This window comes from Drosophila arizonae, chromosome X (assembly GCF_054131065.1).
Source record: "Drosophila arizonae isolate 15081-1271.41 chromosome X, UAZ_ARI_1.0, whole genome shotgun sequence".
NCBI classification, from domain to species: domain Eukaryota; kingdom Metazoa; phylum Arthropoda; class Insecta; order Diptera; family Drosophilidae; genus Drosophila; species Drosophila arizonae.
The window spans coordinates 14,450,582-14,474,201 of record NC_142927.1 but is presented as its reverse complement, the minus strand read 5'-3'; the positions used below and the strand labels follow the sequence as shown (position 1 = coordinate 14,474,201).

Sequence of the window (23,620 nt, the reverse complement as noted above, 5' to 3'; positions counted from 1 at the left end):
GCGCATAGAAACTGAAGCTGTGTGAATGTGTGTGTGAGTGTGTTAGTGTGTATGTAAAAGTGTTGGCCAAAGCCGGAAACTGTAAGCAGGCGAGCAGCAAACGGAAACCGAGACCAGAGACCAAAGAATGCAAGCAAAAAGTAAACACGCTGCATTCGCTCCCGCTGCCGCTGTCGCTGCCTCAGTCGCCGTCGCCGTCGCCGTCGCCGTCGCCGTCGCTGTCAGCAGCAGTTAGTGCAGCTAGCGACGGCAACTGCGGAGTCAGCCAACCTCCATTGATGTCATTTACCTTTTGGTACAGACACACACACACACACACACGCGTACACACATACATATATATACCATATAAATATAGTCATATATACATACATATACATATAGCAACACCAGAAAAACTATGCGCCATGGATTTAAAGCCAAGCTAACACTGTCTAAATTTCAGCAGCTGTAGATGATTTATTGAGTGGATTGGCCCAAGGTTAATGCTTGGTGCTTTAGTTATCGCTGTCTATCGATAGGCAAATCGATTATTTATAAGCGAAAAATAGTGAAAGGCCGTTCTCGCTTGATCTATGACCAAGGTCTTGATTAATTATTTATGCATCGATTTATCGATTATTATTATTCTTTTAACACTTCCCACGCCCTTTGCCCCGCCATTCGATCAATAAGTCATAAGCTTATGACACATGTGCGGTGTCAATCAGTTTAAAAATTGATTCATGATGACACGTTTGTGCCTGCGTTTAGAGCGCTTGCAGTCGTCCATTAAGCTGTTATTCAGTTGGTGTTGATTGCACTCAAACACACGCACACGCACACGCACACACACACACACTCTCTCTCTCGCTTCGTTCCTCTCGCACGCCCACTCTGTTAAGTAGGCTAGCGTTTCGATTGTCCCACATACACACGCATGTATGTACGTATGTATGTGTGTTTGCATTTGTATATATATATACTTGTTGTATGCACATATATGTATGTCTGTGCATGTCTTTCATTATAATCCTCACATCCATTCATTTATCCTTGTCCATTCGTCGCCATGTCAGCCGTAACTGTTTGCAGTTTACGCTTTGCCGACAGTTGATAATTCATTAGCACATGTTCTATTTGACGTTCGTTCATCCATGCTGAAGCGCGCGCACACAGACACGCACACACACACACAGACACACACACATGCACGTACGTAAAATTGAGAGCGCAATGCGCTGCCGTTAGTCCTGACGCCCTGACGCCCTCAAAAAGCTGCGGTCGCTGCCTCTGCTTCCTTTGGCTGCTGCGTCTCTGTTACAAACTGCTGTTAAGCGCCAGAGGGACAGAGACAGAGAGAGCGAGAGAGAGCATAAAAGCGTCCAGAGAGTGCAGCAGGGATAGTTTTGTTGGTTTTTTTTCTTCATATTCTTTTTTTTTTTATTATTATTATTCTTTCTTATTTTTTTTTTTGATAGTGCCGGTTGCCCGGCGTCGTCTGCGTCGAGTTACGTTTTAGTGCTCATTTAGACGTCGGGACGACAACGTAACGTAACGAATCGGCGACGGCAAACGATGCCGACGACGCGCTTATGATGGTGTTTATCGTATGATGAGCGGGCGAGTCATGAATTGCATTGCGTATACGTAACGTGTGCCGCGCGTGCTGTTCACAGATAATTGTTGTTGTTATTCTTTTTCTTTTTTTGTTGCTGTTCTGTCTGTTATTGTGCTATGTTTTGTTGTATCGCATATAGCTGCCAGCAAGTCAACAACAACAACAACAACGATATTTACAAAAACAACAAGAGCAACAACAAATGGCAATTATTGTCATGCCTGTTCGCTACTTTTGTCGGCTTGTTTCGGTTGCCGTCGTTGTTGCTGCTATTATTTTAATTGTTATTAAACAAATGCCGCAGATTGTAAATCACATACGTACGTACGTGAATATGTATGTATGTATGTATGTATAAAATTATATGTGTGTGTGAGTGCTTGAAAGAATACTCGTTGCCGCGCGCGCCGCCCCGCCCAAAATGCCGGCCGGTTTCATGCTTCGTGTTTCGCTGTCCGCGTGTTGCAGTCGGCTGATTCGAATCCAGGAGCCGCCATCGCCGCAGACGTTGAATGCCCCAAGCTTAGTGCTGACCGCAGATCTAATTAGCGTTGCATTTTTCAGTTAATTTTAATTGAGGCTGATTTATAAACAACGCAATTTTTTAACTGCGCCGCGTTATTCTCCTTCCCACTTCTGCCATCACATAGAAAAACACACACTCTGTCTTTCTCTCTCTTTCTGCCTCTCTCTCTGTTTTTTTTTTTCCCCGCTTACGCTTGTTTTGTTGCTACAGAGGTTTTTTTTGTGTGCATTCCTTCTATTCTATTGAGAAAAAGATAGAAAAGCATCCGGATGACGACATTATTGCGATTGCGGCTCAAAATTCTCTTCGTGTATGAAAAACAGGCGACAACATTGTCGTAAGCGTGGCAAATGAAACAAAATGAAATGAACAAAATGAATATATATTATCTTGAAGCATTTATTTAATATTACAAAAAAATATTTAATAATAAATAGTTATTTACTACATATAAATAATATTTCATATATATATAATAATTATAATTAAATAATATTTATTAACTATTACATTCATAAAAAAAATTATGTAAAGTTTAACATAACATAATTAATGTGAATTCATTATATTTTAAGCATATATGCAATCCTTAAAACTATATACATATATGTATGTACATATATATTTTTTTATAATCATCATCTCTTAATGCGTAGACTATATAGAGATATAGTTTTTGCAGTTGCAGGCCAATAATTCTTATTATTTTCAATTTGATCAGCTAACATATGCAAATAAAATAAAATAAATAATAATACATAAAGTAAAAATAAAAATAATTAAATGAATAATAAATAAATTAAATAATTTATATACAAATTGCATCCCTCATTGATGTCGTTACGCTTACAAAATCATTTGCGACGCATTTGTCGGGTGACATTCTGACTTTTATTCGCTGCATTTGCCGTCTTTAGGGAAGTCACTGCAGCAGCAGCGCCAGCAGCAGCAGCAGCAGCCGCAGCAGCGAGCGACAAGTAGCGGCTCTTGCTGCGCTCTTCACTTTTAAGCGCTCTCTTTTTCACATACCGTTTTGACGCTCTCGCATCTTGCACTCTCTTGCAATGGCGCGGCTCTCGAGACGTTGAGCTTTACGCTGTGCGCCGCATAAAAAGCTAACGGCAGAAAATCGTATCGCATCGCTGTCGTCGTTTGTTTTAGTTTCAGTTTTTTTTTGTTGCTGCTGCTGCAGTTGCTTTTGTTGCTTTTGTTGCTTTTGTTTTATATATGTATGTATATATGTATATGTATGTATGCATTAAGAAATTTTTTTTTTTTACTAATTTCTTTTAAGAATTTTCTTGAACAATTTTCCTGCTGCTTTCGTTGTTGCCGTCCCGGTTTTTATTAGAAGACGTTGGCAGCGCTGGCAACTCGTTCGAGTTTTTTGTTTGGCATTGTTGTTGTTGCTGCCGATGCTGCCGATGCTGCCACCGCTGCTGCTGCTGTTGCTGGTTGCAACTGCTTTTTGTGCTGAGTCTGTCACCGTTTAACGGTGCTTTTCGGTCAAGCATGTGTGTCTCTGTGTGTGTGTGTGTGTGTTTGTTTAGAATCTCTTGCAAGCTTGCATAAAGTTGCGCCAGTGGGCGGTGTCTTTTGCCTGCTTTACTTAAAGTCTTTGCCTCCTTTGGCTTTATTTTGCTCAGCGCTCGCTTTGCTCTTAGCTCTTAACTGTTATCAGCTATCAGTGCTAGTCACACACATACAAACAAACACAGGCACAAAGCTTCACATTTAACTAGAGCGACAGAGGCAACAGCGCAGAGGGCGGCAGCCAGACTGAGAGAGCGAGACAACAATGTGGAAAATGTAAACAGATTCATTGAGACAACTGGCGCTGACACATTGCAACAACCAATTCTCGATTCCACTCGCCTGCCGCACTGCCCCTGCCTCTGCCAGCCGTTTGCATTTAGGCCACAAAAATGCCATCGCTGGCAATGTCCAAAAAAGAAAAAAGCACAAAATGAGCATACGAAACAGCAACAAGAGAAGAAAACAGACCACAGCGAATAAGAAGTGGAAGAAGACCAGAGAGAGAGAAAAAAAAGAAGCGCGTATGCATTGAGAGAAAAGCAACGTCAGAAGAATGTGAATGCGAACGGGAATGCATATGTACGTACATACACATGCATATATATGTATGTATGTACATATATTGAAAAATACAAATTTCCTCGGCCCCTCTGCCCGCAGCCCGGCTGTCTGCCATCAGCTGGTGGCCACAGGCGCAGCGAATGTTCGACAAATAAATTTCGAAAATTCGCGTTGAAAATAACTCAACGTGACACATAAAAAAGTGAGTGTGGATTTGCCAGGAGGCGGCCAGAAAGAAGACGGCAGAGTGAGAAGGAGCAGCAGGAGGTGGAGGAGGAGGTGGAGCAGGAGGAGGTAGAGGTAGAGGAGGTGGAGGAGGAGGAGGTGAGGTGTCATGCAACTGGGAGAAATTTAGGAGACATGATAGCCAGCCTGGCTAGCAACCAAACGTGACCTGTTCCATGTCTCCATGTCGAGTCTGCCTAACTGACACAATGATTAGCTCTGGCAGTTTATTAAGTCCACAGCAGCGACAACATAAACACATAGAGGCATGTGTATATGCGTACACACACACACACACACACACACACACATACATATATATGTATATGTCACTTGTGTGTGAAACTTGTCTGAAAGCGTTGAAACTTTTTTGATCTAGCACTTGGATAAAGAGAAAATAAAATCGAAAATCAAGTAATACCTCTATAAATGTGCCTAATATTAAGTCAGTATAAATATTAGATCAAAAAACTATTCAAATCAGGCAATACCTATCTAGATTCTAGATATTTCATTTACTATATATGATAATACAGGAAGTACAAATTTAAGTGATATAAATCATAATGATATAAGCATATAATATTATAATCTTATAATAATATAATATATGAAATCGCGTATTACCTATCAGAGTTCATAGTTTTTTATCTATTCTAAATATTACATTGAATAATAGTTATCGAATATTTTGATAGAATATCAAGTAATACCCATTTAAATTCTACATTTGCCACGTCTATGGATCTATAGGGGATCTTAACGTTAACTGTTAATTTAGGCAACTGTTATGGTAGCTCTATTGTAAAACGGCTTTATACCTGCCAATAGGTGTGGCACATACCTATGTCTACCATATAGTCGTGTTCTTCCGTTATCCACTCTAAAATACATATGTATATACCAGCTTTCAACTCTTTAGATGCTTATAGTATTTCTCGATCTATCATCTCCCCAAGGGCGTAGTCTCGTCTACTAATAGAGTTTTGTCTTGTTTAGAGGGGAATAGATTTGCCAAAGTTCAAGTCTCTGTGGTTACTTTTTACAGTAGCTCTAAAACTGTCGAAAATGCAGTAGGATGCATATATATACATATATATGTATGCATGTATATACCCTATTGCATGTCCACATATTGATTAACCATTGAATTGTATAAATATTGAATCATTTATATCACATTTGAAACTCTTGCCAATACGATGAAAAGGCCAATTCAATTTGGAGTTTAGTTTTTCTGATTGGCAAGTGAAAAAGGCCAACTGAAGCGAATTGCATTTAACCCAATCAAATTGCTGGCAGTCAATTTGAGAATGTTGAGTGATGAACGCAATTGAAAGCCACAGTGAAGCAGCGTTAAAGCGGACGTACATCAAAATGGAGCGAATAAAAAAAAAAAAAAAAAAAAACGAAATAGAAATCGAATTTACATTCGTTATTTATGTTGGTGGCCTTCAGTTAGGATGCTGCAAGCAGCAGAGCAGCAGAGCAGCAGCAGCGCAGCGACAGCTGTTGACTTTTGATGAAAAATCCAAAGGGATTGCAAGGACACGCACACACACACATACACACACACAGCAGTAATTGGCCCACTATGCGTGTGCGCCCTTTTGATGGGCCGATTGCTCCGCACGCACATTTCAATTTTGCGGTTCATGGCTGTCGCTGATGGCTGCGTTTCCGTTTCCGTTGGCGTTGGCGTTGGCCATTTTGTTTGTTGTTTGCTTTGCACCTGTTTGATTCCGCCCCCACACTCACCCACTTGCCCTACCGCACTCCCTCCCTATGTGAATGAGAAATTTGTTGAGCTTCGGGTCGTGCGTGTGCCTCAGCTCGTGAACAATTAACTGGCCATTTACGACTGCTGGCAGCATGTATGTGTGTGTGTGTTTTGTAAACATCGCACGCACCCACCCACACACACACACACTGACACTCCTCTACTCGCTCACACTCGCACACCTTGAAAGGTGTCAAAGCTTAAAGTATTGTTGCAAAATCTGATTTGACACGCAAAGGCAGCGAGCAGCGAATTCAGCAGTCAAAGAGAAAGAAACAGTGAGAGAGAGGGAGAGGGAGAGAAGGGCAGCTTAGAAGTTGCCAGAAATCGTTTAAGAATTAGTCAACTAAGCTTCAACGGACAATAATTGCCGTTTAAATATTTCAGTTAATATGTTGAATGGAACTTAGCTCAGGAATTGAGATGCAGAGGAATTTTGGAGAGGATTTAGAGAGATTGAAAGATGAGAAGGAAATGGGAGAATAGTTAGTGAAGATAGATAGTTGATGACGGAAATAGAGAGACAAAAAAGGAGAGGGGAAGAGGAGCCGTAGAAGAAGAAGTAGTAGAGAAGTAGGATACGGAGATGAGAATGAGAATAGGATGGAAACGGAAAAGCTCAAGATAAATGCGAGGAAAATAGAGTGATGAGTGAGAAGGCAGAGAAACAGAAGGAAGTGGATGAGCAAGGGATACAGGAAACAAAACAGAAAGATGAAGAGGAAGGCGAGCGGACAGGAAGAGACAGAGGAAGAGGAATACGAATAGTGCAAAAGATGAAAAGGAAGAGAAAGGAGAGACACGAAGAAGAAGGAGGACGGGAAATGGAAAAGTATTAGGAACATATTAGAAGAAGAAGAAGCGGAAGATGGCGAAGAAGAGAAAGAGGATGAGAAAGAGAATAAGTAGAGAAAGAGGAAAAGCAAAGAGAATAGCGGAAGACGAGAAATGACCAGTAGGAACAAGATGAAGTGCAAAAGGAAACGAGAGGAAGAAAAATTTTGAGAAAAGAGGAAGGGAAATGCAAAAAGAAGAGCGATAGGAAGGTAAAAATATTCATCAACGAATCGGGCTTCGCAAAGAAGTAGATAGATAATCTGAGATACATATGAGAGAAAAAGAGAGCTAGAGGAAAGTTGATATATTATTGATATATTATGTATAAAGAGAGAAAATATAGTAATAATAAATAGATTAGAAGAAATCGAGCGAGAGAAGGGGGAGAGGGGACGGAAAGAAGGAGAAAGGAGACATATGTAAAATCTGGAAGGAAAAGACGATGCGTGTGAGAGATTTTAATTAAAAATTATTTAAGAAAGTAATATGTATATGTATATATGTATGTACTTACATATTTCAAAATCAAGCGAATCCAATTTCGCTCTCCTGATTCAATTCGTGCAGTTAATCGCATTAAATGCAAAATTCAATAATGAATTCATATTTAATTGAATGATTCATAGGCAAACTTTTAATTATAGTAAGACAGAGTTGGATAACTCCGAGCTGAATTGAATTGACTTGGTCAACTGAAAGTTCAGCAGGAAAAGGGGAATGAAGAGGAGGAGAGCGGAAGCCTTTGTGTGTTCGCTTTCAGTTCAGTCAGTTTTTCTGTTGACGGAATGCGCAATTCCACGAATCTGTTTGCCCAGTGATCCAGGTGGAGGCGATGGGCGGCTGCCCGTACCCGTGCCGGTGCCCGTAGAGCTCGCTGAGCTCGTCGTTATTTGCTATCGAATTTTAACTGGATTGTTATTGTCCTTTCGCTGACGCTATGCCAAAAGGGTTGCCAGCGTTATCAAACCCTAAGGGCCTTGACATTTTTGAGCCCTCTTTGGCCTCGTTGGCATTTTCGCGTTTTCACATTTTCACGTCCTTGTTGCCTATTTGCGTTTTTTTCCGGCTTTATTTTTTCTTCTTCTCTTCACTTTTTTTTTTTTGTCCGTCTGCAGGCAGAAGCCGTGCATAACGCTTTGGCATTGTGCGCGCCAGCATCCTAGAATCTGGCATCTGCAGCCACCTTCTTTGGCTTTTCGTAAGCTCCACCCCGCCGTCCCGCCGGCCCCTCCCCAACGCCCCATTCAGTCGCCTTTCATCCATTAGGGCTCATTGTCATATGCAGGTTGTTAAGGCAAATACTCTGCCTTTCGTTTGCTTGACTTGACACGGCAAGCGAGCGAAGAACTATGCACAGGAGGAGCTCTGTGTGTGTGTGTGTGTGAGAGAGTGTGTGTGTGTGAGAGAGTGTGTGTGTGTGTGTGTGTGTGCTGGCAGAGTGCAGGATAATTGCAATGACGTCGCATTAGCGTGCTCATTGTGCATTGCGTGCGTGTGTGTGTGTGTATGTGTGTGTGTGTGGATGCCAAGTGTGGAACGTATGATTGCGAGCGTATAGAGCGTGCAATTAATGACATAAAGCGGTGATGTGAGGGCGAAAAGGCGTGTATTCTGAAGTGGATTCTATGTGGATGCTATGCGGCACCTGTACATCTGTGTATTGTGAAGTGGATCGTATGTGGATGCTATGTGGCACCTTTACATATGCATATTATATGTATTGCTAAGCGGATTCTATGTGGATGCTATGTGGCACCTATACATCTGTGTATTGTGAAGTGGATCGTATGTGGATGCTATGCGGCACCTATACATCTGTGTATTGTGAAGTGGATCGTATGTGGATGCTATGCGGCACCTATACATCTGTGTATTGTGAAGTGGATCGTATGTGGATGCTATGTGGCACCTTTACATATGCATATTATATGTATTGCTAAGCGGATTCTATGTGGATGCTATGTGGCACCTATACATACATAGGTGGATCATGTGTATTGAGAAGTGGATCGTATGTGGATGCTATGTGGCACCTATACATATGCCGAACATATATATTGTGAGGTGTATAGTCTGTGGGTGCTATGTGGAAGTTATATATAGTGAATTTCGAACAAGACGTACATGCCGAGCACATGGATCCTAAACGGTTTCTGTGGATCCTATCTCAGACGTGTGGAGTCCTCTATTCGGATCGAATGTATATTAGTAGAATTGCAAAATGTAACAGTAAGAGGTTGCATGTGGATCGCATGTGGATCGTATGTGAAAATTATGTATGATGCACAGATCACGCGGAACGAATGTGAATTCTACGTTAAATTTAGGAAATTTTCTCATGGGACTTCATCTGGCTCTTTTCTTGAAAATTTATTCAAATCTTGTGGATCATATGAATATATACATCTTATATGTATACGTATATATGAATTAAATATCAGTCGCTTACTTTTCCTTACATTCTTCTTAGCACAAAATAAGCCCAACGGATATTTAGTATCTTAGTAGGTATTGACGAAACTCGAGCTCCCATCTTCTGGGCTGGTTTGGGAAGTATTCATTCTACTCTAGCTTTCTGCTCAATTCACACCTAAAATATAAAAAAAAGTTTAAATTTTTTATTCGTATATTATAAATTTATTTATTCGTGTTTTCCAATTTTTGTCTTTGTTTTTGGTTTTTTTTTTTCTTTTCGAAAAAGTTTTTGAAAATGGAGTTGAATTATGGTCCGATTATTTTAACTGCGCTTATTGCCGTATGTGACCACTACTGGGGCATCACGCTCACAGAGCCGGATATGCACGAGCCGGACATAACGTCGGTGATGTTCATTTGTTCGGTGATTATGATCTTGATGCATCCATCGATGGTAGTGCCCTTCGGTTGTCGCGCGGGCATCTTTCTGTATGTGGGCCTCTGCCTGGTCATACACTATCTCGTCCTGGCATATCCGTGGACCTGTTTCAATCGATTGCTCGTCAAGCTCTTACCTGAAGCGGTCATTCTGCCCTTCTCGTGCCGCATGCTCGTCTCGACGGCCATGATGATCATCGCCATAAGCCACTGGCGCCGTCGCTCTAACGACGCCATCAACGATGCCATCAACGAGGTGTACATGGAAATCCTTGGCAATGGCGGCTTCTTTCCATACATGGACATGTTCCCACTGAACAGTGGCATGCACTTCTGTAAAATAGCTCGATTCTTCATTAACAATTGCAACCGTGACGATATCGGCGTACATGTGCTGGCTACCGAGAGCAACGATCAATTCATCTGCTGTGATATGAATAATACCATCATGCCCATACCTGTCGAACCGCCGCCATTGCCAAATATCGATCAGCTACGCGATGAGATCAGCCGCTGCTTGCGCCAGTCACCTCAACTTGACTGATGCGATTGCCAGCAATTTTTCTTTTATAGTCGTTACTGTTGTTGTTGTTTTTTTTACAGTAAGTGCTCGCCTGCTGCGTCGCACAACATTTTCATTCAATCCGCACTCATTCCACAGGCAATAGGACCAGCTCAACGCCAAGTCACATCTGATGTTGACTCTCATTCTGTGAATTCCGTGAACTCCATAAATCCGCATTTTAACCAGCTCTACCATCTCAATACGCGAGCTTATCAAGCCTGGGAAGGCAGGCTTGTGGATAATTAGGTCATTTTTAGTCGTAGTTTTTTATACATATACCTGTTTTTTTTTTCTAACATTTTTTCATCATGAACCTTAAATTCGGACGGACAAAATTTTCAGTGTAATAGTCACTTAAGCATATGGATAGATAGCTCCCCTAAATACGTATAGACACCTTTGCCACAACAGCAAAAATTCCTTGATAGTACGATATATATATATATTATATTGGAAGCATATCATATTATCTAATTATGCAAAACAAAATGAATAAAATTCTTTGTCTAACCTTAGACGGTTTTCGTTTATTGTTATTGCCATGCATCATCATTATCATTAGCATTATCATCATCATTAGCATTAGCATTAGTGTTGCTGTTGTTTATGTGAGGCCCGCCTGCAGTTTGGTAGGCGTCGATAATTGTTCTATTAGCAAATTAGCTGCCTGACGGCAGTCGCTGTAGCTGCGGCAGGTGCAAAGCTGCACAGGTAGTGAGCGACAGCTACAGCAGGTGCTACTGCTGCTGCTGCTGCTGCTGCTGCTGCTGCTGCTTTAGCTTTAGCTGCGGCTGCCAACTGGTCCGTGGCTGAGCACGCCCACTGCCACTGCAGCCAGTTTCTGGCTATTTGGGATTTCGTGTCCTTGTCAAAACTCAATATTTTGTGTGTCAAGGTTGACAGTCGCTGCCAAGAAAAAAAAAAAAAAAAAAAAAAACAAAAAAATTAAAGAGGGGAAAAGAAAAGAAAACCTGCTGAAGCGTCTGTCAATAAAATCAAAGGGTACTCGATTCGATTCCATTTGATTTGATTCGCCTTGGAAATGTTCGCCTTCTAAGGAACTTAAGCTTTAAATGATATATGTTATGCATATGTTATATATATGCTATGCATATGTTATATCTATGTTATGCATGTTATATTTATGTTAGGTATGTTACATATATATGCTATGCATATGCGCTGCCTATGTTATATTTATGTTATGCATATGTTATATATGTATATGCTATGCATATGTTATATCTATGTTATGCATGTTATATTTATGTTAGGTATCTTACATATATATGCTATGCATAGCTATGCTTATGTTATATTTATATGTTATGCATTTGTCATATCTATGTTATGCGAATGTTATGTATATGTCATATCTATATTATGCATATGTTATATTTGTCATATCTATATTATACATATGTAATGCATATGTTATATCTATGCTATGCATATGTTATATCTATGTCATATCTATGTTATGTATATGTTATATCTATGTTAGGCATATGTAACATATATGTTAGGCATATTGTCATATATATTTTATATGTATTTTGTTGTCATATATATTTTATGGAATATGTATGTATCTGGAGCTGAACAATTGAACTATGTGTTATGTCTACAATACACGATTTCTCTTAGGGCTATGCTCCATCTCCTTTTACTCTCGCTCAATTTAGCCTCAGGTTGCTCTACTTTAGCCCTCCTGGGGGCGCTGACAGGAACTTGTCATTCATTTTCTTGGCAGAGTCGACAATTCTGATTATCAGATCACTTAATCATTTGCATGGGTGTCCTCTCACTCACACACATACTCTCTCTCTCTCTCTCTCTCTCTCTCTCTCTCTATCTCTCTCTCTCTCAGTGTGCTTCTCTCTCCCTGCTCCATGGCCGATCTTCATGGTTGGCCTTTGCACGCTTGGCCGCTCTGTCAGTCTGGCTTTTTCTATGCTCGCTCATGGACCTGGCGGCAGACGGGCATATTAGTTGTATGCAATTAACTGGAGCTAGCTGTAATATTGGTATATATAAAGTTAGATATCTGTATCTGTATATCGTATATACCTACATATCTACATATATATATTATGTATCGAGTAATTTCAGTTGAATTGCTTTTAGCTCTTCGAGAACTGTGAGCGAGCATTGTCTGGCTGCCAAAACTTTGCCCACATTTGCTTACTATTTGGTTTTCCTTCCACTCTATCTTCTTCCTCTTCTTCTGGTTTGCCTTTGTCCCTTTTTGAGGCTTTCGTTCTCACGGCGCTGCGCCGTGTGTGTGAGGCCAACAAATTTTCTGCCCATGTGCACCTAAGCGTGACCATTTTGACATTATTATGCGCCATCCCTTTCTGGCTAGCGCCCCCTCTCTCTCCCGCTCTCGCACTCCTTTTATGCATATATCTTTATATGCTTGCAGCTTTTCTTTCTCACTTCTTTTTTGGGCTACGTGTGCGTCCACTTTTCATTTCCGTTCTGCTTTTCTGACTCTACTCTGACCAGTGCAAGACATGTGTGCCAAAAAAAAAAAAAAAAAAAAAAAAAAACAGAAAAAACAGAAAAAACAGAAAAAAGAAAATAAAGACCAAGCTGATGAAGAAGAAGAAGAAAAATCTCACGATGATCTGCAAAGTCCGCGTCCACTTTCAAATCGTTGCAGCGACTGCAACTGTGAATGTAACTGTAGTAGCGTTCGCTGCACTTATTGTTGGAGAGACAATGCCCGAGCATGGGGCATGGTGCATGCGGGGTGCATGGTGAGCAGTGGAAGGGGGGGGGGGGGGGGGGGTTGTCAGCGGGAGGCATGCGGTATGCGGCACGCGGCGCTGCGCTGCGCTGCTTTGCTTGTTTTAGGCTTTCAAACAAGTTTGCCAACATGGTCAAGAGCAGAGAGGCAAAAAAAAAAAAAAAAACAAAATCGAAAAAAAACTGTTTTTGGCGAGCGGAACGTGAGGCTAGGCTATAGGAAAAAATAGAAAAGAAATTAAATATAAGCAACATGCACTAAAGATGGGGAAGTCCCCTTCCCTCGCTGCCTTCCCCTTACATTCCCCCCTCAACGCTCACTTGGCAATTACAAACAATGTAGAGGAGGCAAGTGCAGCAGGAGACGGACGGCGGCGAGGCAGGGGCGCTTTGGTTTGGCTACAAGTTGTGGGCCTGGCAATTTCACACAGCGTCGACTTTCACCAGGCAACGCGAAGCTGCCCTTAATGTCCGAAAATGCAAAAAGATACAAAGGCAACAACAACAACAGCAACAGCAACAACAACAAACGTATCTGGCGTTGGGTCAAGGGCAGAAATTCATATACATTTGGTGAAATGATTCACCTTTAATGGATATACTTTACATACATATACAGACACATATACACATATACATACATATATACACATATACATACATATATGCACATATACATACATACTATATAGTCCCATGCATGACTCATTCACTTAAGTCAACCCTCTGCCGCCCCCCCCCCTTGGCCCCGCCCTGCTGCTGCTGCTGCTGCTGTTGTCCCCCACCCCCTACCCCCCCTCCTTCCCTCAAATACACGCGGCACGCGCGCACTCATTTTACAGTAGCTTTTTTTTACTCCATTTCTCGCATATGGCTTCTCTTCTAAGTATGACCAAAAAAAAAAGCCCCGAAGAAGAAGAAGAAGGAGCAAAAAAAAAAAAAAAACCCAACCAACACCATCGGCAGCAGGTCGCTTATCTTATCAAACGAAAATGTGCAAAAATAAAATGTGAGAGCAAAAAAATAAAAAGAATGGAAACAAAAAATCAAATTTGTGGAAGAACTTCAGTTGACAGCTGAAAAAATGGTTTGCCAAGCCGAATGCTGAATGCGCTTTAAAGTAATATTATATAGAGGGCTGATCATATTGATTTATCGGGTATATAGGCGAGATGTTATATTTATGAAGAAAACAAACATAGAAAGTGTTTTTTGAATGACTAGATAAAGATCTATTGTCTAGGAAACAGTTGCTTGTGCTAATTGAAATTTAGAGCGAGAATGAGAATGAGAAGGCGTCTGAGTCTGAGTCTAAGACTGAGCCTGAGACTGAGATGGAGACTGAGACTGAGACTGAGAATGAGAATGAGACTGAGACTGAGACTGAGACTGAGAATGAGAATGAGAATGAGAATGAGAATGAGAATGAGAATGAGAATGAGAATGAGAATGAGAATGAGAATGAGAATGAGAATGAGAATGAGAATGAGAATGAGATTGAGACTGAGACTGAGACTGAGACTGAGATGGAGACTGAGACTGAGATGGAGACTGAGACTGAGAATGAGAATGAGAATGAGATTGAGACTGAGACTGAGATGGAGACTGAGATTGAGACTGAGATGGAGACTGAGATTGAGATTATGACTTATAGTAATGGGATTTTTGTCTCTATTCTCTATTCTGCATTCTAAATAAAAAGTGAATTGTAATTTATTTACTATTATTTTCATGAACAGAATCCAAATATTTTCCTTAGTAGCATGCCACAATCGGTGACCAAATGTGAATACCCGGCTCAAAGGGTAATTTTCCAAGACATTAGCAACAGATTCGCTGTTCGAAGAAAAAGCGCAGTTTATCTTTATCAACAGCGACAAAAGCTAATAAACATACAAATATATATATATACATATATATATATATATATATATATATATATATATATATATATATATATATATATATATATATATATATATAAATAAACAAAATAATAATAAAAAAAATAATTAAAAAATCAAATCAAATGCGCACAAATTTACGCTGCTTTATGGCAAAAGTAAATGTAAAATAAAAAAACACGACCATAGGTTACTCTCTTTTCTTTGAGTGTATTGAAATCAAAATTCTAATTGGCTATAGTTTTACTGAATGAATTTAGCTACCAATATACCCTTTTGCAGAGAGCGCATAGGGTATTTAAGCTGAGCAAAACATGTCAAAGCGTAACGAGACCTAAAACAAAACAATTAAATACAAAAACAAAAATGCAAATGCTCAGACACTAATTGATGTTGGGATTTTTGTGGTGACATATGTCAATATGAAATATATATACAAATACTATATATATTTAAACGATATCTATCTATCTAGCTAAATATATATGCGTCGATTCGATGCGCATTCGAAGTTAACTTCCTGTTAACTCGAAATGGCGAAATTGCCACTCTAAACATCAAACGGCCCAAAGCGATCCCAACTGAATGGGATCCACATCTTTATGGCCATGTCATAAACTTCTCTCCGAAATCATATTAAGCTGCATCAATTTTATTGCCACTTGTCTAACGAAATGTTGTGTAATCAAATGCATGAATGAATGCCAAAGTCCAACTGAAATTAGCTAATCGAAATGCTAATTGAAAGTGAATGGAGAAATGTGACGGATTTCGATATAGATCCATAATATATAACTACATTCAATTCTGTTTGCAGAGCTAGAGCTTACATGACAATAGAGTTTATATATAAGATAAGAGTTTCCTGTTAAGAACTGAAAGCATTAACATAATATCTATATATATATCATCATATGGTCATCAAAAGTATTTTGCTGTGGGCCAATGCAAACGGAAAATGATCACAAATCCTTTACAGTTGCTGATAACGCTGATCATGATGATGATGATGATGATGATGTCGATAGGAACTCCCTGATGACATTTTTGTTGGCATGTCACGAGGCGGCGACAATGGCGCTTCCTTCCTCTTGGCCACTGGCCGCCCACAGTCGTAGCCGCTGCTACAGCCACAGCCATAGCCGCAGCCGCAACCACAGCCTCGCCGCAGTCACAGCCAAAGCGGCTGCTGTTTTTCTATTTCTTTTTTTTTTTTTTTGTAACGCTCAATTGCTTGACCAACACACGAGAGTGTGGTTTGATGGTATGAGAGCGCGAGAGCGTATGTTCGGCTCTCGGTTGTGGTATGCGTTCGGGTCGTTCGGTTGACTCAGGCGCTCGGGTGCACGTCCTGCGACCAATCAGAAGCGTTCGTGTCTATGTTGTCGTTGTTGCATAACGCGGGCAAAATTTACAGTTGCCTGCCCGACTACTTGTAGTGGACCACACAATGTAAAAGATATTACAATAGCAGCAACAACAAAATACGACGACCGCGCTCACACTCGCACGCGAGTCTCGTTTTGCTTTGGCTCTCGCTGAATGGTGATGTGGTCGGCTCGCAAGCAGCTTGCTCTGACAGCTCTCTCTCTCACCACTGTTGCTGCTGTTGGCTGTTGTTGTCGTCGTCGTTGAGGCGTCGTGTCGCCTCGTCGCGACGTTTTTAGGCGTTACGCTCAGCGTGAATGTTTTCAGTGCTGCTCTACCTGTCGACTCGCTTACAACGTGCGGAAACCGCTTTAAAACGCGACGACGACGACGACGACGCCGCCGCGGCCGCAGCAGCAGCAGCGACGTCAGTGTAAAGTTTTGCGCGTTACTTTGACGTTTGTGTTTCGCTTTTTTTTTTGTTGTCGGTTTTTTTTTTCGCGTTTCATTGTTTTTGTTTTTGTTTGTGTTTTTATTTTTTTGTATTTTGCGCAGACAACAGCAACGCAACAAAGTGGCAAAGTTTTCGCCTCAACCGTTGCTCATACGCCCCGTCGCACACACACACATACACACACCAGTCCATAGAGATACACGTACACACAATATATTTGCGCGTGTGTGTGTGTGTGAATAAATATATACGTAAATATATATATGTATTTGTGCTCTGACAACGGCGACGTGCAAATTCATTTCGAGCGCGAATAAAAAAAAGAATTGTTTTTGTTTTGTGTGTTTTGCTTTTTGTATTTGGTGAAAAGTGCGCAACAAATGAAAATGCGCAAACAACATAGAAGTGCATAACAAATAACAATAACAATAACAACAACAACATCAACAGCTACAACAAACCAAAACACAAATAATTATTAATCAAAAGTAAGCCTACACAAACAACACACACGCACACAGTCGCATTCACACTCATATGCATTCATACATTCGCATGCAGCCACACACACACACACATACTCACACACACATGCAGCGCAACAAGTTTGCGCCTGACAAAATTTCCATCGCTTATTTGGCAATTTTATTTCGTCGGCTGCTGCAATAGCAACAATTAGTTTTTTTTTTTTTTTTTAGATATATAAATATAACTGTACACAGTTTGCTGATATTTTGCTAAAGAAGCAACAAGTTTTTTAATTCATTGCAATGCATCCAGGACAGCAGCTAAATAATTGCAATTAGATTTCAAAACGAAAGTTAAGTTGTCAAGCTGTTTAAATCAATTAAAAACATACATACATACAAACGCGCACACACGCATACAATACATACTTATGTATGTACATAATAATTTGCACTTGTATTTGCTGCTTTCTGATAATGAATGGAATTTCAATTTTATTTCTTATTAATTTTTTTCCCGCTAAATTTGACGCGATATCAGCTAAGGCAGCAGCAGCAACAACAACAACAACAAAAACAACAGATTCCAAAGTGTCTGTGAAATATGAATAGAGTTTAGTTTTTTGATTTTGTGTTTTGCTCGCTGTTATTTTGCGTTAGTTTTGCCATAGAATACACTCAGCGAAAATTGAGACCGTAAATTCTGAATATATGGAAAAATTATTTGTCATAATTTTGAAATTTGTTGAGATTGAAGAAGATGAGAGTGAACTAGAGATAAAGAAAGGAAATTATTCAGCAATGATTTTAAAAAATTCGAATATGGTTTAATAGGGTTCCATATTTGAGATCGGTTTTAAACCACTGAAGATTGAGAATGAAAAGCACAATACACACACATACATATTCATACATATTTAAATCGTTAAAAAATCAATTTCAATACCAATTTTACCAATTTGAGTGCCATAAAATACCCAATTTTATACATAATTATAAATCTTATAAGCATATTTGTTTATTCGTTCCATAACCATTTTAAAGCAAAGTTTGAAATTTATCCCTCGTAAATAAATTTTTTAATGGGAAATTCGTGAGAATTATTATGCAACTCCCGAAAGCTTAAAGATTTTGCATAAGCAAATATCTTTGATAAACATTTATTTTCGCATTCCCAGAGATCAGAACAATCAATTGCACTCATAAGTGACTCTCAATGAAATGCGTCTCAAGTGTTTGTAAATGCGTTTCTTGTTGTCAATTCCATGCATTTCATATAAGCTCTACTTGTGCCAATTGGAATTATCGTCTGAGAATATTGTGAGCTTTATTAATGCTATAATATATACGATATGGGTTAGCGCTATGTTTCACTTATACATAGAAAATAGGCTTCTGTATCTTAATAAATATGCATATATGACTGTGGAGGAATGATAGCTTATTATTATACGTAGAGCCAGTCACATCCATTGAAATCGTACGAGAGTTACGATTTCCAAGAATTTCTATTAAGGGGAACACGATTATTTTATACACTTTTTAGATAATAATTTTAACAACTAGTTGATTACAGAACCAATTTATATGGGTTCTGTTCACTTTGTTTGAGTACAACAATCTATGATTCCTCATCCCATAGATTCTTTATTCATATAAGCCGGCTCCAAATATATTTGTTGTTTTGCTATTATGTTGAGACGTTTTCCGATCAATTTATTTGTTGTCATAGGGATGATTGTTCTGGAATGTTTCCTTGACCTTAATATGTATGAATCTTATATACACGTAATTTCGTGCTGTTCAGTTCTTCTTCACTCGTAGTACCTATTTGTCATGGAAACGATCGTTCTATATGTAATTTATATGCCTAAGTTTATCATATCAAGATATTCTGATCTTCATATATATTTTATTTTCATAATACTTAACTTCCATTTTAAGTCTTCTAAAGCATAATTATAGGATATATACAAATTACTTATGGGCTGCATATCAAGCTTATAATTAAATATATACTACTTTCCAGATGTACACACGCACACATACATACATACATACATTATTTGGGAACTCATTCATTTAAACTCCTGTCTCTGCTCTACTCAACCTTATGTTGCCGTTGTTGTTGCACACCTTTCGCAGCCTTGTTGCTGCTGTTTGTGTTGTTGTTGTTTTTGTTGGTGCTTGTGCCTTTGCACTTTAATTCCTGCTTCTTATTTAGCATCTGCGCCGGGTGTTACTCGAGCCACATGGCAGACGCAAACGCACAAGCAAAGCCAAAGGCAAACGCAAACGCAAACGCAAAGGCAACACGACAGAACCTCCAATGTCAATAAGAAACAGCAGCAGCAGCAGCAGCAGTTGTTGTTGTTGCTAGTCACTCAGTCAGTCAGTCAGTCAGACGACAGCCTGCCTGTGCACGCGCGCAGGACGTGCACACACATACAAAAACAAAAACAGAAAAAAAAAGACCCACACACACACACACAGGCACAGGCAAAGGCATAGAGTCGCACGCACAGTCACTGTGTGAGGGAGAGGGACAGCAGGCACACGGAGACGCATCAGCCAGAAAGCAAGCAAGCATTCTTATACTCATCCTCATTCTCATATTCATTCATATCCTTATGGTGGCAATTCCTGCTGCTGCTGCTGTCGTTCGCACTCGCAGTTGCTCTCACTGCTCGCTGCTCGCTGCTCGCATTCCCTCTTCCCCCATTCCTTCGTACGCTCTTTGTCGCTTACTTGCACGGCGCTTATCCGTTTCAGTTGCTCTCGCTTATGAATGGATTGCACTTAAGCCGGCAGCTAATATGTTTGCCAGCCGTTTTACCGTTGCTTGCTACCTGCCCTCTCCAAAGCCGCTGACCCGCTCTCGCTTTGGCTCACTCTCTCGCTCTTGCTCTTTCCCTTTAGCCTTTTGCAATTTGTTGTTGCGTATGCGTAATCGAGAAGCAGCAGCAGCTAGGAAAAAGCTGTTGCTTCAATTTCATGTGATGTGACGCAGTCGCGTAGACTGTTGATATCATCATTATATTCTTGCTGCTTATCATCATCGTAATGATGGTGATCATAATAATAATAGCAATGATGCTCATTACAGTTTATGGTGAAATAAAAATTTTGAACACTAAGTAGAAATTGCAAATTGATAATTAAAAATTGAATTAAAGCATTCTTTTTGATTTATTGATAATATTTGCAGTTAAACTAAGTATGTATATGTGGCTTTTATTGATATTGATATGAAACTTTTGGGTATTACCGCATTATTATTATTATTAATTATTTTTAGTCATGCTCTGTATACAATGTGCAACAGAGTATATAGGTTTTGTGTGGCTGTAAAAGTGAATGAATGTAGTGAAACACAAATGCATATATTATGAATAGATTATTAGATGTATCATGTATATCTAATTTATATACATTTCAAAGTCTAAGCATCACTCGACATTGATCATCATTTATATAATACAATTGCATTGCTTACAGGGTATTGTGCAGTCGTTGTCCTGCTCTTGTGTCTAGTGCAGGACTTTTCAATTTTAAGGGTTGTCCCGTTTTTTCGTTGCTCAGTTATTGGCATTGCACTCTTATACACTCACAGCTGTCAGCTGGTCTTTAGGGTTATGTCTTATGAGCTCCTTTTCGATTTGTGTGTGTGTGTTTTTTTATTTTTTTTTTTTTTTGGTATTTGGAACTCGTTTCTTGCGCACATTTTGCGACGTAGCTTAAAAATGTCCTTGAGCAACAAATGTTGTTGTTGTTGCTTGCTGCTGTCTCCTGGCACAGCCCCTAGGCTGACTTTATTATGCTTATTCTTAATCATATTTTCTGCTTTTTTTTTTTTTTTTTTTTTTTTTAAGTTGTTTTTAGCTATTTTTGTTGTCTTTTTGCTATGGGAACCGCTCGCAAAAAAAAAGAGAAGCAAATTTGCATTTTAAGCGCAGCAATCGCAAACACTCAATGGGCTCCCGTCGATATGTATATATATATATATGTATATATATGCACATACATATATAAATAATATATATATATATATATATATATATATATATTTCTTTATATCTATTCGAAGTTGACTCGAAATCGACTCGCATCGACTCATAAATAAACATGCAGCCATTCAGATCCGACTTCGACATATCTGTGGCAATACTGCAAATGCAATTAAACCGTTGTTATTGTTGCTGTTGTTGCTGTTGTTGCTGTGTGCTGCGCAATTGCACGGCAATGTCAGCGCTGCAAGTTGAAGCCCACTTCACCTAGCCCGCCGCCTCGCCCCCAAAATGACACTACTGTCGCCGCCCCCCACCTCGCTTAGTGTTAATGTTAGCTCTATATAGGGGCATGCGGGCATCGATTTAGATATTATCGGGGCGTCGCTAAAGCCACTTCGCTAGCTCCAAAGTTTGCCTCGCATTTGCATTAAGATAAGCATACATATGTACACTACATATACAATACTATATATATACTATATATTTAGATATATGTGTATGTATATATAACATTTGGATTATTCAGTTTTATGGACATTTTTAAAGCGAAAATTTTGCTTAAAAAAATTGTTAAAATAATAAAAATAAAAAATCCTGTGATCATACAGCACATTCATATAGATCCATCCAAATTATATAAAATAGCAGATATTAAACATTATTTAAATTTATATCAGTTTCGTATTTTCAATCAAAATTAAAGATCCATTAAATTATATTAAATATAAAAATCTTGGTAAAAATTTCTCGTTCGCAATCAAACTAAAAATTTATACAAACAAAGTCATTCCATATTAATTATAATTTTAATAAATTTTTATTTAAATTTTCAGTTGAGTGTATATTAAATGTATGCACAAAGTTCTATTTTAGATACATTGAGTATATTCTGTATTCGTATTTCTCATATCATTCCATATTGGTTTATACCCCTAATATACATATATCGTACGAATTTACAGGACTGATCATACAATGTTGATTAAATCTCTCTCACTATACATATACATATGTATGTTTATATATATGTGTATATACATATATATCCCTCAACTCTCATTGTTATGCTTAAGTCAGCTTGAAACTGTGAAATTCATTGGCTTAACACTTAATCCTATAAGTATAAATTAGCGTTAATTTATACCTATATAGCATATATATATATGTATATATATTCGTAGTACTTCCACTCTGGCTTCAGGTCGGCGCTGTTTCGTCTTTCCAATCGTATTTGTCTTGTTCGTTGTTCCTTTTTGGATAACTTCTACTCTGGCTGTGCCTTTCTCTTTTGCTCTATGTCTTTCTCTCATTCTGATTACAAATTTTCCACTATGGAATGCAAATCAACTCTCGCAACGCTGCCTGCGTCTTCAGCTCCGCCCACGTCGCACGCCCCCTTAAAGTCAACTATCGCCAATGGGCAGACACATTTGTTGTTGTTGTTGTTGGTGTTTCTGGTGTGTGACCTTCGCATAGCAGCGCGTCGTCACCAGCTTTGCTTATTATGAGCATTACACTGAACAAAAATTGATGGTTTGTCAGAACTAAATGTTGAACAATGATAAAATGCACTTTTCACAGAGAAAAATTCTTAACTATATAAACAAATTTTTGACGGCGTGAATTCTTCAGTCAAATTTTCTTTGGTTTTCATAAATTAAGTTCAAGTTGTATTTTTAAATGCTAAATTTCTATGCTAAAATTGACAAAATGCTAAACCTCGCTTAGTGACCGCCACATAACATTCCAATGCTAAAATCACTTAAAAGCAAGCTGAAATCATTTACATAGCTTTCAAATGTTAGCTGACCATCTTTACATACCAGCATGCTGCTCAGCTTACAGCTCTGGCATAATTGCATAACTGTTAGCAGAAGGGTTTACAGTGCTTGCAGAGATGCTGCAACAGCAAGTGCTTAAGCGCTGTTAAGTGAACTCCTTTAACATAAGCTGTTGCTCTTCTACAGCCTCTGTAGACTTAACAGCTGACTGTTAGCTTAACGAAACTAGAATAGATTATTTGCTTGGCATTGGAACTAAAGCAACTATATTATATTAATCTGTCAACTTTCAATTCTCTCGGTGTAGTTTAGCCTTTGCGGCTGGTATCGTAGCAAGTCCACGCTGTATCGCATAGTTTCGTATGTTAATTCGCTTACAGTCGGCGGCATCGCATTCGTCAA

At 39.2% G+C, this 23,620-nt stretch overlaps 2 protein-coding genes across 12 annotated transcripts in view; both read left to right on the top strand.

The window, feature by feature from the left end:
• Positions 1-23,620, top strand: part of Hers (Histone gene-specific Epigenetic Repressor in late S phase) — a 58,844-nt gene that overhangs the window by 10,778 nt on the left and 24,446 nt on the right. The window contains exons 1-2 of one of the 11 annotated variants that reach the window (XM_089475387.1): positions 15,301-16,939; positions 17,062-17,448. The exons of 5 other annotated variants lie outside the window; for them this stretch is intronic. The gene's annotated coding sequence lies outside the window, so the exon portion shown is untranslated. Of the gene's footprint in view, positions 1-15,300; positions 17,449-23,620 lie in introns of those variants that run through there. 5 more of the 11 variants (XM_089475390.1, XM_089475388.1, XM_089475391.1 and 2 more) reach the window with 5 other exon arrangements.
• On the top strand, positions 4,533-15,157 carry LOC108618398 (uncharacterized). The gene is made up of 2 exons (XM_018014394.2): positions 4,533-10,520; positions 10,580-15,157. Exon 1 carries the CDS (start codon positions 9,776-9,778, stop codon positions 10,460-10,462), a length of 687 nt encoding a protein of 228 aa, XP_017869883.1. The 5' UTR covers positions 4,533-9,775; the 3' UTR covers positions 10,463-10,520; positions 10,580-15,157.